Raw genomic sequence first — 18,437 nt, forward strand, 5'->3', positions numbered from 1 at the left:
CAGTGTAGCCTTATCCTAAGCAGTATTTTTTGCGTGCTCATGGTGCAAGTACTTCAGGGAAGGGGAGAGGGAAGTTTTCTCCCAAACTGCCAAAGGGCTCCAAAGCAGGAGCTGGGCACAGTGCAGGTCCTGAAGTTCCCGGTTTTGCTAGGAGAACGCAAAGCTAGTTCTGCTGTCACCACCGGCTTTATCAAGACAGAAAGGGTGAAGAAAGGGCCCTGGCTTGGAAAACGTAACTGGGAAGGATGAGGGAGGCCGCTGTGTGAGCTCTTGATATAGTTCACACCAGCAAGAGTACCCGGTTGACTTCTTGGAACTGCCCTTGGAGAGGGGCAAAGCTCCACCCAGACCGTAACAAAGAGCTTTTGCTTGTTGCCATAATTCATCCCAAAGCAGAGTCACTGCATGATCTGATTCCTCTGCAAACCACAGGGATCTCTCTGTTCATCTCTCCATACCTGTGAAATTTCACAGCTCATGTTGCCAAGGAAGTGGGAATAGATGTGTGGTCAGGAAATGTTCAAACACCAGATTGCAGCTCATCATTATGAAGTGTTTAACTCTTGAATTTTATCAACACCTCAGCTCTTTTTGTTCTCAGAGCTGCCAGGAACCTCTGCCTTCCTTTATTGAAGAGGGAGAAAATACACGGTACCCCAGAAACATCCCTGGAGAGGAGGAATAAATATACTAATAATGTAACAGTTTTAAACTAGGACAAGGTCAAAATTGCTATGAAAGTTTTAATTATAATCCTTTAAAAAAACCTTAAGAGAGAGGCCAAACATAGGTGAAATTACCAGCCAAGTCAACAAAGGTTTGGATGACAATGCAACTCAATATATGGAGACAAATGCATCTCTGGTGAATGCCACTGGAGCCAGTGGAGTTAGTCCAAGCCTGAATTTAGCTGGCAGTGCCTAACAGTGATAGGAGGCACATGTAGACTGGATTACCTGTGATAAGTAATACAACACAGTATGATGCCACTAAGTCCTTTTGCAGCCTCCAATAACTCTCCATCAGCTAAGTGGCAGGCACAAGTCTTGGCTGCTCCTCTGCAAGACAGACCACTGGGAGTTTAGCAGGGAGGGAGGGGTTGGCAGAGTCCAGGACCTAAGCACTCCTGAGGAAGACTTCAGGAGGAGCTGGAGCCCAGTGGTTGACCAGCTCCGTTCCTCACTCCTCTCCTCACCAATCTGGCAAGACAAGCTGTGAAATGTCACAGGTGTGCAGTTTTTAAGCAGAGGAGCTGCTCTGTTTGGGTTGAGAAATAGCCAACAGAGACTAGATACCGATTCCATCCGTCCGAGGTCCTGGAGCTCAGCGTCCCACGTGGTGAGGTTGCAGCTAGCAAGGTATAGATGGATTGCGTTGTTTTAGAAATCGGCTCTTTCCTGTTCAGGGTACTGAGGGTTTGGGTGTGCATGCCGCTTACTGCCAAGTAACTGAGGGCAGGGATTTGCAGCGTGCCACCTGCTCGCCTGGATGGTTTTACCCCCCCAGCAAATTAAAATTAGCTTACAGCAGTGAAGCCCTCTGTCTCTGAGGCATAAACTATCACAGATTAGTTTTTATGTGCCATGGGGTTGGAACAAATGCACGGGGCTGAGACAGAAGAGTGTATGAGCTAGATATCCCTACCCTTCTTTACCTTACGGTAGACTTGTTTGTGCGCCCAGAACTTCAAATGGAAGTGAGTTCTAGGCTTAGGGACATCAGCATGCAGAGATAAAGGTACTTGCCTGGGGCTGGACTGGGGAGGGAAGAAAACCGAGATCTGGTTCTAATAATGACTTGCTGGAAGTCTTGACACGGCGATCGATTAACTTATCCTCAGGTTCCCCCGCTGTAAAATAGAGGCAGTGACTTTTGCACCTTGAAGTTAATCAGTGTGCTTATGAGGTCCAGTAGGCTGAAATAAAGACTACCAAGGCCTCCTATTGTACAGTGTTGTGCTGACTTCTTTAGCTTTGACGTTCAGCCCTCACTACTTTTAGTTTGCCCAAAATTCGCAAGTGCAAAATTTGATTGCAAAGTAGCTTTTTTGTGCCAGAGTAAAGAGTCTCCAGGTAACATGGTCCTAGCTAGAGGGTCGGCCGCATGAAAATAGAGAATGTCAAACATGACGACAGGACTATGAATCTGGAACAGCTTCTGGCCTTGGTTAGCAGGGCAGTGAGGACTGGTGTTAGTACTTCAGAACCGCAGCTGTCAGATGAACACGATAGATTTGAGGAATGAAAGGCGTGTGGATTGGAAGGTTAACTTCAGATCCTTTCTCAGTCTTCATCACTAGGAATCTTCAAGCGTTACCTTTCCTCGGTAAAGATTTACCCTTTCCACTAATGTACACTGCAGAAAAGTCCAGAAGTGAGCTCAGAAAGTTTTGAGAGAAACAGGCCATAAATGTTAAGGGTCCTAACTTGTACTTCATTGAGAATTTGACTGATGAAAGAGTCTTGGATTTGGTGCCCAAAGAGCTTGTCAAAAAGTGGGCAAAGTTCTAGTCACACCACCTCTCTTCACATTTCCTTGGGGCTACCTCCTGGGTCAGGAGTTACTTAAAATCTGTTGTTCTTTATATAAGACTATTCAGTCCTCAAAGGTTTTTCTGTAGATGGAGTTTACTTGAAAATGAAGTGCCCCTATGTGCTTTTTCACATATAACCATATGCCACAACAAATAGATTCATAGGTGTCCGGGTCAGAAGGGCTCTCCAGGGCTCTCCTAGATAGTCGATGGCACGGCACCTGTTGCTTGGTTTTTTGAAGTCCTTCATTTCTTGGGCAGGAACAGAATGGGAGCTGCCACCGCTGTGATTCTTCATAGCAGTTATCATTGACATTCATGGAGGCCCATGCTCCATGGTGGGGGATGTGCGCCTAGCTGATATCTCAGTCACTTTGGTGACTTCTCTGTGGGTTTCCTGAAGTCTGTAGTCTAATGAGCACATATTATTTAAGAATTGCTGGGTGGATCAATCTTGCTTTTAAATCTGTCCTGCTCTCTGAAACCTTTGGTAGCTTTTCCTTTGGATGCCTACAGTCCTTCCAGGGAAGTTAATCTCATAACTATAATCTTATATAAATAGCAGACACTCCTATTTATCCTGATTTGCTAGGTCACGTCAGCTTTCTCTGGGCATTCATGAGTCGTGCCCAAAGAAAAACCCTTGCAAATTGGCATCCTGACTAATGTACTGCCGAGTCTAAAATCTCACGCAGATGTTGCTTGTCCATCTGGCAGATAAATGTACTCTTTTGTGCCTGGGAGGTGCTGCCTGCTTAAATAACACACAACAAAAAGTAGGGTGGAAATGGTATTAGTTCCACAGGAAGAAACATGGGTGGGGATGGATTGGAGCCTAATGCCACAAGATGCTGAGTGACTCTTCAGAGGAGCTGAAGACCCAATAGTCCTGCATGTGAGAGCACTCGCACTTGGATGACCCTTTGCTTCATGCTGGCTTGCATCTTTGCTGCCTGACAGAAGCAGAAAAGCAGAGGTGTCCATTTCCGAAGGAGACATTTCAAGATGAGTCTTGGGGTTGAATTAATTTCTCAGATTCTCCGTGCCATGTTTATAGCTATTATACAAAAAGGTAGAGTAACGAATGTGAAGCTAGCAAAGGAGCTAGCCAGCCCTTTTTAATCTCACTTAAAAAGAAAGTGAGTTTAAGTGACAGGAAACAGGAGTCTGCAAATACCTTTGTGAATCCAGCAAGCTGGCTCATCCACCAAATTAAATGCAATTCTGTGGAGTTTTGCGAACTCTTCACCCGCAAGGTAGGCTCTAAATTGTTCCCATGCATTGTAATGGACACTGCAAGGGGCAGCAGCTGGGAACTGCTGAGTCCTGCTCCAAGACCTGAAATCAATTTGCTTCATGCCCCTATGTGAGCTGTTCCCACCTCTGCCTCACCTTCTGTATCTCTAAGCTAATATTTTCCCATGGCTGTGTTGATAACTCATTGCTTCAGTATTTTTACCATGTTCCAAAGCCTTCAGGGTCAGGGTATCCTCTGAGGGGCTCTCGGGTGTTTTGAAACGGTTATCTATTCATGTCAAAGCTGTCCAATAAAAAAAACAGGCTGCTCAAGCTGTGTTGACGAGATATAGCATGGCAGTTCAAGTTTGCCACTCAGCTCTGAACTGGAAGGGCCACTGCAGAAGTCACTGTCCTTGACGTGACTTTTGTTCTCTCCCAGGCACCATCAATGAGAATGAATGTCATTCCCAGAAGCCAACTTCTCAGAGACAGTAGCTCAGGGGCTCAGCACTAATCTTGGTGGGGTGTTTTCCAAGTTATATTCACAACCGCTCACTAGGAAGAGGAATGAGGACCCAATTTCCAGCACACGGGACACTGAAAAGACATTAGGTGAAACAATTTCTAGTCACCGCTCACCAAATTAATCCAAATGAGCAGCCTCAAAGATTCAGCACCTGTGAGCCAACGCCCCATGCAGTTGAACAGCTGTTGCTGTGTGACTTGTCCTGAGCCAAGCCCCTTGCCTCTTCAGCAGACAAAGCTAGTCTTCATTAAATCACTGTGAGCCATATCACAGCCCGCTGCCTCTGTGCTATTGCTTATGGCATTCGGGAACTTCCCCGTTCACTGGGTCGGATTGCTAAGGGGGCTTGGGAGTACTGAGTGGCTGTAAAACACTTTGTTACTGTTCCTGTTTCCAGGGTGGAGCCAGCACTTACCCGGATCAAAGAAGACCGAAAGCGGATCATCCTCCCAGCTATTGACAATATCAAGTACAACACGTTCGAAGTGCAGCAATATGCCAATGCAGCCCATGGTTACAACTGGGGACTCTGGTGCATGTATATAATCCCTCCCCAGGACTGGCTTGATAAAGGGGATGAGTCTGCTCCCATCAGGTAAATCTACAGAGTAAATTTTTGGGTGCTGACTTTGTTTCCATTTCAGCTGTGCAGCTGAAAGGAAGAGATGCTGCAGGCTCTGTGCAGTGGTCATATTTTGGAGGTGGGCCTGACACGGGAGTCCACAGATGTGTAGGTATGCTCATCGTGTCTGCGAAACCCACAAGTATGTGTGACAAAGCTGATTAAATTGGGTGTGTATTTGCTGCATTTATACATGCAAATGTAGGGTTTTGAGAGGGTAAGTGTGGTTTAAAATGTGGCCCTGAATATTTAAAGGTAAAGGTCGACCAGGTACGTGTCTCACTTAATCTGCCTTTTTTTTTTTAAATACGCATTAACACCCACAATCCAATTGCTTTCCAAAAAATGAAAGGGCAAGCTCTACCCCATCTACCTACACATGTGTGTTTGTGTCTCTTTCTTCATTGGTCTCACTTTTCTGGCACCTATCACCCTGATACCCATATACTGATATTCTGTTGGCATGTAACATGTTTGCTTTCCTATGGTAGAGAAAAAGAAATGGCATGAGGGGCACCATACATTAATGTCTAATGGCACCAACAATGCTATGTGTGCTGGTGGATGTAATAGGATAGGTACTTTAGGAAATTCTGGGTAAACAGTAGTGTCAGGCAGTGTACGGTGTGCTTGTGTAGACTTGTTCAAAATCCATTCCTTCAGCTCTTGTAGTACTTCACCACAGACCTTGAAACTTTTAAGATAAACTGAAAGTTGGCCAACTGGAGATAGTAGAAAAGCGTGTAAATAGAGGTGACTAATAGACAGGCAGAGGAGCTGAGACAGAAGAGTCAGCAAATTCAACACCAGGTGCAATTATCCTAGGTCCATAGGGAAGGTTGGAGGAATTGGTTTTTCATGAACAAGGTGATCCTGAAGAGAGAGACTGGTGCCTTTTATATTTATGGAATATAAAAGAAGTGTGAGCTGGGTAGGTAGGATCTTGTAAGGAATATTAGCACCACTTAGGTTTTGAGCTTAAAGCGTTCACAGGATAAAATCCTGGCTATGCGACAAAACTCTGATGGGCTTCCATGGGGTTGATTTCTCCCTTGATCTGTAGGCAACAGCTCTTGGAAGTGAGCCCAAAAACGAGCTCCCTGCTGAGCTAGCAGGAGATGTGCTAACTTTGTCTTGATTGGAAGTTGCTCTTTTCATACACAGCTTGTAAATTTTCTGAATTTCCCTGTAACTTGAATTTCAAGAAGAAACTGGAGCATATGGTGACATTTTGTATTTCATTGTCTTTTTCTCTTTAAGGTAAAATTTTACCTAACGGCAGCAAATTTCTCTAATTAAACACTATATTTTGAACATGTTTAGTAATATTCAGCCATTTTTGAGAATTATTACAGTCACTGTGGAAAACTGAGCAAGGGACTAAAAGGGATATTATTTCCTTTCTTTTGCCAATGAGCTGAAAATTCTCCGTTCACCTTCTGATAGGGAATGTCCTTTTATAGCTTCTCGGAAATGTACCAGAGGTTGAGGAAAGCTGATGCAGGACTATGGATGCTAATTTTAGTAACAAGTAAAATAAGCATTGCAAAAATTATGTATCCTCAGTAGCTCACATTCTTCTTGTTTTCTTCCTCCACCTGTTTTTTAAGGATTATCACCAAGGACAAGCATTATCATTAAAAGGGCCAGTGCTTCAGCTGGTATACATTGAGTATTCCCTGTTTAGTCCCTAGAAATCCTATGCCACACTGCCCCAAAGCAGATAGTCCCTGATAAGGAGAAAGATTGAGGCTGTATAAAGGGACCTCATGTTTTTCTGAGGACAAAGCTTTTTGTTCCAGGATCCTGCAGACATACATGTCTATTGTCATGCTTTAAGTGCCTGAGACTTGTGTGAGATAAAATGATAATATGTGCTAACTCTTTTTCCAAGGGTATCACCCTGCAAGCTTATTGAGATGCATTCTGGGGACAACAAGCCTGGCAGGGTGTGTGCTCTCATTAGCCATCTACTGGCAGGGGAGCAGCAATACAGCTCGGAGGGGCTACAGATGTAAATGGCCGTGCCGCTTCTGTCTTGATTCAGGTCAGACCTGGGACTGCCTCAAATGAGATGTCTATTTACAGTCCCACTTTCCTTTCCTTTCCTTTTGCTATAACACTTGACCCTGCCAGGTGCCAAGTGCTCTGTCTCCAATCCAGCAAAACACTTTAACATGTGCTTAACTAAAAGCTGAGGACTGGTCCCACTGAACTTGCGGGAGAGAGTTGGGCTGTTCACATTTCTGTGTACCAGATGGAGCCACCTTGGAGGGCTGAGCTCTCGTACTCAGGAGTCATTCCCTTCCATACCTGAGCAAACATAGCAAATTGCTTTTACATTCCTACCATTGCCTTGCGACCGCAAAACAGAGCCATACAGCAACATTAACCTTATTTATCACAGAACAGCACAGTCCTTCATCAGTGACCCTTCACCCTGTGTGAAACCTCAATAAGCAGAAAAGTAATTACAGCGGAAATCAGTTTTCCTGGGTAACGTGCCCTGCTCTCTTCACATTGTTTTAAAAGTGCAGCCATTTTATGTCCATTTCCACTACACCCTCAGAAATAGTTTATTAATAGTGAAAAAAATCAGCCCAGTTGATCTTTAGTTTCTGAATTTGGCTTTCAGTCCTTTGTTCCCAAGAGGTTTTGCACACCTCATTGCCTACAAGATATAAATAATATCACTGTAACAATTTTCTTATGCGCTCTCCTGGTCATCTTAGTATCTGCTGTACTAAGGGCAATTATCCTGCATCAAAAGAGACAGGACCATAATGTCTTGCTTTAGGAAGTTCCTTTTGTCATTGTGGGCCTGATTTTTAGCTGAGAGGAGGCACCCAGAACTCCTTCTGAAGCCATGAAAAAATCAGGCCCTACTTCCTAGGATGGAGGACATGGAAGGAAGTAATCATGTCTGCTTTCAGTAATACTCAGGAAGAGCTCATTTCATTTAAGTACTACAGGGCTTCATTCACCACAGCTCAACTTCATTTTTATGTGCGAGATCTCTGCAGGCACAAGACTGGATTCATTCTGCAGTGAATCAGGTCCACAGATTCAGGAGTTTGGTTGAGCATTGTTAAAATCTTCTGCACGTAAGCAGCCAGCTCCCAAGAGTAGCTATTTTGTGTTGTACAGAACCTACCTGAAGAAACTCTTCAGCTGTACAATGCAAAAGCTGCCCAGAGAGATAGGAGACAGCAAGGTGAGGAGTGGGGGTGCCTGACCCTTCTTACCAAATCCCTGGGACACAGGTGTTCGGATTCCTGCTTCTCTCTGAAAATGATGAATTACAGAGCCTGGAATGCAGATGTCCGTGTCAAACCATGGATGCTTACAAGTCCCTGGGAAAGAGCACCTCCGAGTTTTTTAGGCTGGGATTTTCAAGGTGGCTTAAGGGAGCTAGGTACCCATTTAATGTCAGGGCTTGGATACCATTACACTGATTTTGGGGGGCAGTACCCAGTGCACACCCAGAAATGTGACATTTGGATGGACATTTTTAATTCTTGAATGCTGAGCATCCAGGTGAGTGGCCATGCAGTCTCTGAACACAGTTTTATGGGATTTCAGTCGTATAACTGCCCTCCCCGCACCACCGGCTCCCTACACACAGCCATGGCTGTCATGGGAAGAGTTAGCATGCCAGCACTTTTTATGAAAAAGGAATGTGTCAGCTATTTTAGTGCTGGTATTTGCGAGTACTAGTCAAGGGATCTTTCTCACTAGACAATGTACAAGACTTTGGAGCTGTGTTTCCAAAAGGAATGGGGAGTCGGGGAGGCAAGCACTCTATTCATGTTCTCTGGTGGCTGGCAGGAATTGATCTATCACAGCAATGGCATTCAGGGGAGTTAATTGCAGCCATTACATATTTATTCATCTATTTCAAAGCAATCAAGATTACTGCTTAATTGTGTTTGCATGCTCGGTAGAATAGGTACTGGTAGAGCTTGAAATAGCAGGTAAAATGAACCAGGGTTTGTATCTTTAGTAGATTTGTCCTCCCAGTACCTCTGGGAGGTAGGGAAGTACCATTATCCATGTTTTATGGATGGGTATTGATGCACAGGGGGACTAAAAGCCAAATCCTCAAGTTCTGTCAGTTCTCAAAGATGAAGATATATGAGGAGAGGGATGTTCAAATACACCTGCTTGCCATCTTCCCCTTGGCTTCTGCAACAATTTAGGTCCCAAGGCATTTTAAAGGAAATCCTACTAGTCTGCCTTCTGTGCCTTTTGTCACCTTGGACCTTAGAAACTGTAGCCTTAGGTTGTGCGGGAAGTTTCCAGAAGAGTAAGGGTCCCTCGAGTTCCAGACTAGTTCCCATCCTTCCTTTCCAGCTTGCCCATTATCTTTGTGCCATTAGGATCTGATATGAGTCATGTCCAGGACCTGTTGAGCTCTCTGGAATAAAGTTTATGACTAGACCAATATAAGAGATCTTATCTTATAAACCACTCATGACATCCCTGATATTTTCTAGTTATTGAGAGCCCTTCAGACACTCATGAACCTAGGGAGAGATTAACAGGGCACTTCTGGTCCTATCACTGTCTTCAGAGATATCATGGAGAAGTAGGGCTGGAAGGACCTCCATACATCATCTAGTCCAGCCCCCTGCCTGAAGCAGGATCATCCTATCCATCTGTAATCTAACCTCTTAATAAAAGTACCATCAACCCTGATACAAGTGTCTTTAATTCTTTCCACCCGTTTGAATAGACCCATGGTAGTCACACAGAAATGACTAGTCAGCCTCTCTGAAGAGTTAAACTAACATCCATGTAAGGCCAGATTTTTAAGATAGCTCAGCACTAAACAGTTCCCACTGTTGTATAGGGCTGACAGCTGGGCAGGAAGCAAGTGGGCTAGAAACAATAGGGATAGGAGCTACCCCTGGGGGAGTGACTATTCTGGAGCTAGCTGTACTGCAGTAAGGCAGTCCAGAAGTAAAGGCTACAAGCAAATGGGCTAAGCTTCAGGAGAAGAGAGCAGGCTGGCCATCAAGCAAAAGTGGAAACTCTGGAGAATCACCTGACAGGAAAGGGTGGGTCTTTGGGGCACATAAGACCAGTTCCTGAGAGCAAGCAGTCAGTCTGGCTCTGCAGGCTGCAGGGAGAGGAGCTCCTGAGGGAGGTGACTGCAGGAGACAGATTGGCTGGCTCCTACACTGTCCCACAGAGCTGCAAGGAGAGAGCAAAGGGGACTTATGGCCTTTGGTGAGGCAGTGACTCAGAGCAGGGTGGATTTCAGTTGTGAAGCAGGTTGCTTGCATTTTTATTGGGTTTAAGCTTGAAACCAGACTGGCCCACGGACTGGTGAGCTGGTGCAGGCCAAGGCTGGGAGAGCTAAGGCCAATGGAAACAGCCCAGCCTGGGGTCAGGAGCTCAGAGGGGGTGGTGCAACAGAAATAGCTTGTCCTGGGGCCAGGGACCTATAGGATAGAGGGTTGGAGGAGCTAAGCTAAGGCTGTGAGACCACAGTAGGTAAGCCTAAAGCCAAGGAGGGGCAAAAACTTGGGAAAGGGGCTGGAGCCCAAGAGGCATAGAAGTGAAACTAGGGCCAGGGGTCCAGGGAAAAGAGAGAGTGCCTTGCCAGGATCAGGGGGCCTGGCAGGGTGACTGAAACATTTGACAGACTAGGTCAGAGGACCTAGTGGACAACTCGGAGTAATACTTGCAAGGTGTGACTATAGGTGATGGAGGCCACAAACACAGCCCACAAAGTGACTGGTGTCTAGAGGCTCTAATATAACCAGGTGGGCCAGAACTTAGTGGCCAAGGGTCAAAATTAAGGTGGACTAGACTCATTCCAGACCCTGGGGAAGCCTCCCCAAACCCTATAAGTTGCATCAGGGCATAATAGGTGAGGAAAAAGGAAGGGTACTCAAAGAGTGGGAGTAGAGACGGGAGTCACATGGCCACCTGGGGGTGTCACAGCTGCTCCTGGGGGTGGGTCCTTTTACGGGAACCTTCCTGAACGCTCATCACCTCTCTGCTTCACTCAGAAAATTAGGAGGTGCCCTGTTCAGCTCTGGCAATGTTATATGCTCATGGTCTTCTGAAGCTGGCCTGTTCATGTATGTGTCAGTCTCATGTTGCATGTCAAACAGACCTGGAGAAAGTTATTTTCTGCTGGAATGATTGTCCACCATCTAGAGGTGTCGCAAGCAATTTTTTTGCACCCTGGGCAGCGGTGGCAGCCATGACAGTCAGGCCCCCAGAGGTGGTGGCTGCCATTGTTGCACCCCTGCTAAATTAGCACCTGGGCTGGGACCCCACTCATCCACCCCTACCTATGCTTGCAGCAACCATCTTTTTCAATGAAGCAGATACTATGAAACAAACCCAGCTCTGCCGGTGACGTATTTTTTCACCACAACTACTGGAAAAAAATGCCTGTATATTGAAACCTACAGTTTCTGTGGGAAGGGTTTGATTTGATGAACTTCCTATTTGGAATAGTCAAAAATGTCTTTCTTTACATGTTCTAAATGAAAAAGTTACTGTTTTTAGTTCTAAATGATTTTTAATGGATCAGAATTGACAGAAACCATTCTAAAATGGCTACGGTCTGGAACAAACTCCCCCCAGAGGTGGTGCAAGCACCTACTCTGGACTCCTTCAAAAAACAGGTGGATATATTTCTTGCTGGGGTTACTTGACCCCAGCTGACTTCCTGCCTATGGAGGTGGGGCTGGACCCGATGATCTCTTGAGGTCCCTTCCAGCCCCTAATTTCTATGAAATCTATGAAAATGATGTAAATAAAATGTCAGTTGACCCAATCTGAGGTTTGGGCAACGGGGGAAGGGGAATTTTTGTTGCACAAAAATTTTTATTTCCCTTCCCCCCCCCACCCTTGACTGTTCAGAATATCTTGAAAAGTCTCATGGGATAAAAAAAATAGTTTCCAGCTCAGTTCATTATTTAAATCCTATCTTTAAAAGAGGAGCTAGAAAAGGGAGCAAGAGAAACAGATAAAATTATACTCTCTAAAATATTAACTAAAGAATAAAAATGGGGAATCTGTTAGTAGATGTCTAACATCAGAAGCTTTTATGGTCCCTGAAAGGCCAAGTGGAAGTAGTACAACGGCTTTACCTAACCCTAGATCTCTTCCCTTGGCAAGAGTAACTGATGAAGCAGTATGTTTAGCCTGCAGGCCAGATATTTCTTCCAAATCTAGTGCCATACCTGCTGCTTCATTGAAAATCAACAGTGCAGGGTCTTGACTTTTGTTATATTGAATCTGATGCTTTGGGTGTAACCTGGGCCTTGTTGAGGTCAGTGGCAACCTTCTGTTGGTCTGTTATGATCTCAGAGACTGAAGACTGGGGAAGATTCATGATGGGGAAAAATAGATGGAGTGAAAACAGTAGATTGGGGAATTGGAGAAAATGTAGTAATTTATCTGTGTCTTTATCAAATGGCATGTCCTCCTTCATCAGAAAACAGAAATTCCACATAGCCTCCCGGCAGCTAAGTATGTCAGGGCCCTGGGATAGCCTAGGGTATCAAGAGAAAAGCAAACAATTTCGATTCATTTCCACTTCTTGTAAAATTAAGATCTTTATGGAGGTTTGACCTTCCCCTCCAGATACCAAAGTCTCTAGGAGGGTCTAAGAAATGTCCTGGTTTGCTCTTCCTCTTCATGATTATTGAGTTTGCCTTTCTTCCATAAATAGAGAATTGTTTAAACAAAGGATTGAAGGGTAGGTGGGGTATCATTTCTGATCTGGCAAAAGTGATGCCCCAAAGCCTCAGAAAAAGTGGCTTGTTATTGCATCTGAGTTTCCTGGGCTAAGTTATTTTGCCTTTATTTTCTGCTCACTGAAACTTTGTATTGTTGGAGTCCAGAAAAGTACTGTCAAATTCTTGTTCAGTCACAAGGGAAATTTCTCATGAAAAATGCCATTTTGTTAAATTCAGACTTGATGGCATTTTCCCCTTTGGTTACTGCAGCAGCATTGCTCATTCCACCCCGCCTTCCTTCAGCTTATTTATGGTTGATTTTTCCTCTACACAAAGTTGTATTCACATTTTTAAATTGATCTGGTATATAATGGATTTTCTATGCTTATCAGTCCTAAAATTCTGTGCGGTCTACTAAAATGAGGCAGGAGCCTGGTTTGTTGAGTCTGAATGTGTGTTAGACAGTCAGAATATGTGTCCTTATTTTGTGCATATTGTCACAGTTTCTGCTTTTGTCAATCTGGCAGGATGTTTTGACTCAGAATAAGGGGTTTAGATCAGTGATTTTTCAGCCTGTGGTCTGCAGATCCCTGGGCGTCTGCAGACTGTCTAAGGGGTCCACAAAAGATGACTATGATCAGTCAAAAGTATGTGAATACCCACAGTTATAGGTCAAAGGGGTCTGCATCTCCATTTGAAACTTTTTAGGGGTCCGCAAATGGAAAAAAAGGCTGAAAACCACTGGTTTAAATGCTAAATGTTCTCTACGATTGCAGTGTGGCTTGTCTGGAAGGAAGTTGAGAGACCTTTTTATCTTTGCTTGACAGCCCATATTCCCTCTCCTAAGGTTTCCTCAGAAACTGTGTAGATCAAATATTTCTCTTATTTCTCTGTTTTTTGAGAAAGACGAATGATCCTGCAGTCGGTCGTTAGGTTCAGAGGTGGGCTAGCACATAGGCCCAGATCCTCCAAGGTTTTTAGGAATTTACCTTTGAGGATGTTGACTTGTCAATTTTAGCTCTTTCCTCATACAGTCTGCACCTCTTGTACCTGCAAAATACAGCGTTGTTAAGAAAAGGCCACTGTCTGAAATTCTGTTTCTTTCCTTCTGGAATGGTAGTGCACAAATAGTGTATATTTCTGTGTGTTTTGGCACTCATAACTTGACTCTAGATCATGCTATATGGGGAAAAGGGATCTCTGCCCTCTTTCAGAGCACAGCTGATTTCATTGGAGCTTTGTGCACACACCAGGGGCTTAGTGTAGAGCTTTCTTGAAATCATCAAGGCTCTCTATATGGGCAAATATGACCACGGCATGCAACAATGTCACATTAGGCATTATGACTGCAGACCCTGGTGGGATTTGCACGTGCAGAGCGAAACGCGTAACAAAATGGGAGGTGTGATCAAATGTTTTCAAGCTTCAGTGATGATGGAGTTGAGAAAAAGACTTAAAACAACTTGGATAAAGGCTCAGACCAGTTTTTATTTTGTCCCATGTTGATATCCTAATCTTTAGGACAAATGATGTTCTTGGGGAAAGACTGCCTGAGGGAGCCTGTTTTGCATGTTTGACATTTTGGATGTAAGATGCCTCTAATGTGAAGATTAAAATGAGGATCGTTATTTTGATGCACTGTGCATATCGTGTCATTTTCCATTTGTTTTTCTTTCAAAACATTGCCTGAAAACATCCCCATCGCATTGCAACAAAACGTAGAACAAAGCACCATATTTCAGAGGATTTTTAAATGAATTAGACCACGCACTAGACCAGGCTGACGGTTCTCTTTCTGCAGCAAGGCACAGAAAGGTAAGGAAAGCACCTGATGTCCTGAGCATTATCTGTGGTCCTTCCTCCCCTCACCTGCCCTGACACCTTGATGGACTGCCTTGTTTGATTTCATTATCAGCAGCCTCAAATGCTGGAGTCATTAGTCAGCTGCACCCAGCTAAGCATGGCACAGCCTTTCATTTTTATCTTCCTTCAGCAGCAGTGGTGCATTACAGTGTTGCGTATGTTCTCACTGATTGCTTAATATGCCTTAGCCTGGGAGCAGCCAAGTGCTGTCGTATGTGCACACCGTCACAAAACTCCAGTGAGTGCGTGTCCTCCTCACCCCCCACTAATGTATAAAAATGAGCTTTCACAATGCCAAGGGAAAGTGGCTTCATCTGTGCTTCCTGTTTTCATGGGGGAGTGGCTGATGCACTGGATCTCATCCTCAGCCCATTTATACAGGTGGAGTTTCATAATTTTTAGGGGCTGGAAGGGACCTACAGATCACCGGGTCCAGCCCCCTTGCACTTGAGCAGGAAAGACTGCCGGGATCAGATGACCCCTGCAAGGTGGGCATCAAGATGCTTTTTGAAGACTGCCAGGATGGGTGACTGTACCACCTCTGCGGGGAAGCCTGTTCCAAACTCTCGGTACTTAACTTGTAAAGAAGTTTTTTCTTATGTCTAGTCTGAAGCAGGCTTCAGTCAGTTGGTGCCCATTATTTCTAGGCCTCCCCTGGGGGGCCTCGGTGAATAGTTGCTCCTCCAGACCCTGATGAACTCCCCTGATATAGGCTGCCACCAAGTCCCCTCTGAGTCATCTCTTCTCCAGGTTGAACAGTCCCAAGTCTCTCAGCCTTTCCTGGCAAGACCTGATCTCTGTTCTACTGACTGTAAAAGAGCTGCCTTGGATTTACAATGGTGTATCTGAGGTCAGACCAGTCATGTAATTAGGGGTGGGAGAGTAGGACACACTAGCCTTGAGCACTGACTCATTGCGTTTGAGGGAGAGGAGCCACCACCCACCCCACTCCACCACCACTACTGGCTGCTCCTGCTGCCACCCAGGGTGCAAATTTCCAGGCTCTGCTTCCAATGGAAAGTGCTTTGGAACAGAAAGTGCTATGCTGTAATAAAAGCAGTGTTTATTCATCAGCAGTCATCTTTTTCAGCTGCCAGGTTACAGCAGCAAATTATAGCGCTCCTTCTGGTTTCTTCTTTAATATTTTGACCTATTATTAGAACTGTCCAAAAATTTACTTCTGTAGGTCATCTTAAATCCACTTGGCTCATGAAGCCAACTGCTCTTTTTTTCATTGCTGTTGCACCTTTCTAATGAGATTTACCAACCTTCCTATTGTTGGGCTTGGCAGTTCCCTCCTGCAGCTTCAGAACACATAATCTGTCCTTGAGTTCATATCTCACATCTTGATGGGACTGTTTATTACAGAGGACATGATTTGTAGGAAAAATAAATGCTTACACAGGTGCCATGCCGTTTTTCCCACTTATCCATCATGCTGGAGTCAAGGTGCTGCTTATGCACTTAAATCAAATGGAGAAATTGGAGATTCAACCAAGCAATGGAAAATTCAGATGCACGATGTATGATGCATTGTTTGAACTGTACTTTCTCTTTCATTTTTAAGAGCTGCATTGGGAGTCAGCTGTAGTGTCCTCGGGTACTGCATTTCATATGTAGTTTGACTGCACGCCTTATGACCTTAAGGAGAGGAAAAAAGCCCCAGTATTTCAAGCAATATTTATAGATCACCCTAGACCTCATCATCTTCTCCTTCACCTGATCTACTTCATTCTTGATGAAGCCATCCAGTAGCATCCTCCAGTGTGTTTGGGAGGGAGGGAGGGTGAGGGCAGTGGTCTACAGGAACAATGTAGTGAAGAGCTTGTTCTGTTTTCCTTCACAGACTCAAGGTCACAGCGACCTGAGGTCAAATCTCATTCAGCTCTTCTGTCATTGCCAAGTGCCAGCTCTGACACTGATAGGCCTGGCTTTGCAAAGAGGATTTTGAGCTTTGTTCGCTGAAAAATACCTTTAAGTAATTTACACAAATTGACCGCCCAGCGTCCTTCCCTAGCACAAGTGCAGTGTTATTGATTTTTGCATGCAGGGTTTCAAAGCTTGAGTCACACCTGCAGCAGAAGCCCTTCTGAGTACTTCTAACATTATCCTTTTTCTCTTGCTTTTAATAAGCATTTGCACTTAGGGCACCTTCCCTAAGGGGTCAGAGCGGGCTTTGCACATTAGTTGTCTCTTAAATGCCCAGTGGATGAGGGCAAACCACAACATGCATAGTTCTTTTGACATCTATGCCATTGCATTTACAGAGTGGGTGTCTTTTTCTGAAGTTCTTAAGTGATGCAGGGCTGGTTTCCATGCCACGTGCCATGCCAAGGACTGCCACCTCAAGGTATCTGCTTGTTCTGACTTGGTGCATGCTGCCCAAGAAATGAGGCAGTCACCTGCTAAGAGTGGTTTCATAGTTTCATAGATGTTAGGGGCTGGAAGAGACCTTACAGATCATTGGGTCCGGGTCCCCTGCACTTGGGTAGGAAAGACTGTGCAAGATGGGCATCAAGATGCTTTTTGAAGGTTGCCAGGGTGGATGACTGTGCCACCTCTGCGGGGAGCCTGCTCTAAACCCTCAACGCTCAACTTGTAAAGAAGTTTTTTCCTTGTGTCTAGCCTGAAGTGATCTTCAATCAGTTTGTGCCCATTATTTCTTGGTCCCAAGCACCTGTCTTAGCATTGCTCTCAGGCTCTCTGTTAGCTGTGCCTCTTGTCATGTGTTCAGAGCTGCTCTAAACTGGCTATGCTGCCTTGTGTTTCAGATTTGATGTGTATGGAAGGGGAGTGAGGGGATGGGTTACACTTCTCAATGGGGATCCCAAACATGGCTTTAGGAGCAAAAAGGTCCATGTCTAAAAATGACTAAGAAGCTTTAGTCCAGGGACTTTAAGTGAGACTTAAGGTAGATCTACACTGCAATGTAGTATGTATGTACAAGTGTGCAGATACCCAGATACAAGCTGGGTTGGTTGATAAAATCAATATAGCTACAGCAGGTTGGATATCCACATGGGATAATTTACTCTATCATGAAAATTGGCCTATGCACAGCTCTCGATTGCCTCAACCTGATTGTTTTCAGCTCTCAAGCAGTTTTGTTTAATTCAGCTGTTTGTTTAATTCAGCTTGTTTAAAGCCAGCTCTGCTCTTTCTACGAGAGACTTTTAAAAAAATCTGAATTAAATAGGATAACATTCAGGAAGGACAAGTGCAAAGTGTTACACTTGGTAAGAACAATCAAATGTACAAAGTAAAGTAGAAAAGGACTGGCTAAGCTGCAGTACTGCAGAAAAGGACCTGGGGTTATAGTGCTTTGTAAGCTGAATATCAGTCAACAATACAATGTTATTCCCCCTAAAAAGCTAATAGTGTACTGGGATCTATTAACAGGAATGGTATATACTACTCACAGGAAGTGATCCGTCTAGCATGTCCAATTCTGGGGTCTGTTATTGAAGAAAGATGTGGACGAATTGAAAAGAGTCCAGAGGAGAGCAATAAAAATGATTAGAAGTCTAGAAAATATGACATATGAGGGAAGTTTGGAAGAATTGGGTTTATTTTGTTTAGAGAAGAGAAGACTCAGTGGGGATTTGATAAGTCTTCAAAATACAAAATGGGTTGTTATAAGGAAAATGGCAATCAATTGTTCTCTGTATCTGCAGGGGACAGAGCAAGAAGTAAAACACTGAAATTGCAAAAAGGAAAGAGATAGGTTAGGTATTAGGAAGAACTATCTAACTATGAGGGTGGTTAAGTGCTGGAACGGATTGCTTGGAGAGGCTGTGGAATTTCAGTCATTGGAAGTATCTAAGTGCGGGTTAGACAAATACTTGTCTGGGATGGCTGCCACGAGCAGGGGGTTGAACTAGATGACCTCAGGTCCCTTCCACCCTATTATTCAGTAATTCTATACAGTCCTGTCTGCAGTAACAAATC

At 44.5% G+C, this 18,437-nt stretch overlaps 1 protein-coding gene across 2 annotated transcripts in view; it reads left to right on the plus strand.

The window, feature by feature from the left end:
• Positions 1–18,437, plus strand: part of GALNT9 (polypeptide N-acetylgalactosaminyltransferase 9) — a 233,101-nt gene that overhangs the window by 91,274 nt on the left and 123,390 nt on the right. For both annotated transcript variants that reach the window (XM_090062430.1, XM_090062432.1), the window contains one exon: positions 4,696–4,893. In XM_090062430.1, coding sequence (XP_089918556.1) covers positions 4,696–4,893 — 198 coding nt within the window. The remainder of the gene's footprint in view (positions 1–4,695; positions 4,894–18,437) is intronic.

Source organism: Crocodylus siamensis, chromosome 9 (genome assembly GCF_052110815.1).
Source record: "Crocodylus siamensis isolate JL-2025a chromosome 9, ASM5211081v1, whole genome shotgun sequence".
Classification (NCBI taxonomy): domain Eukaryota; kingdom Metazoa; phylum Chordata; order Crocodylia; family Crocodylidae; genus Crocodylus; species Crocodylus siamensis.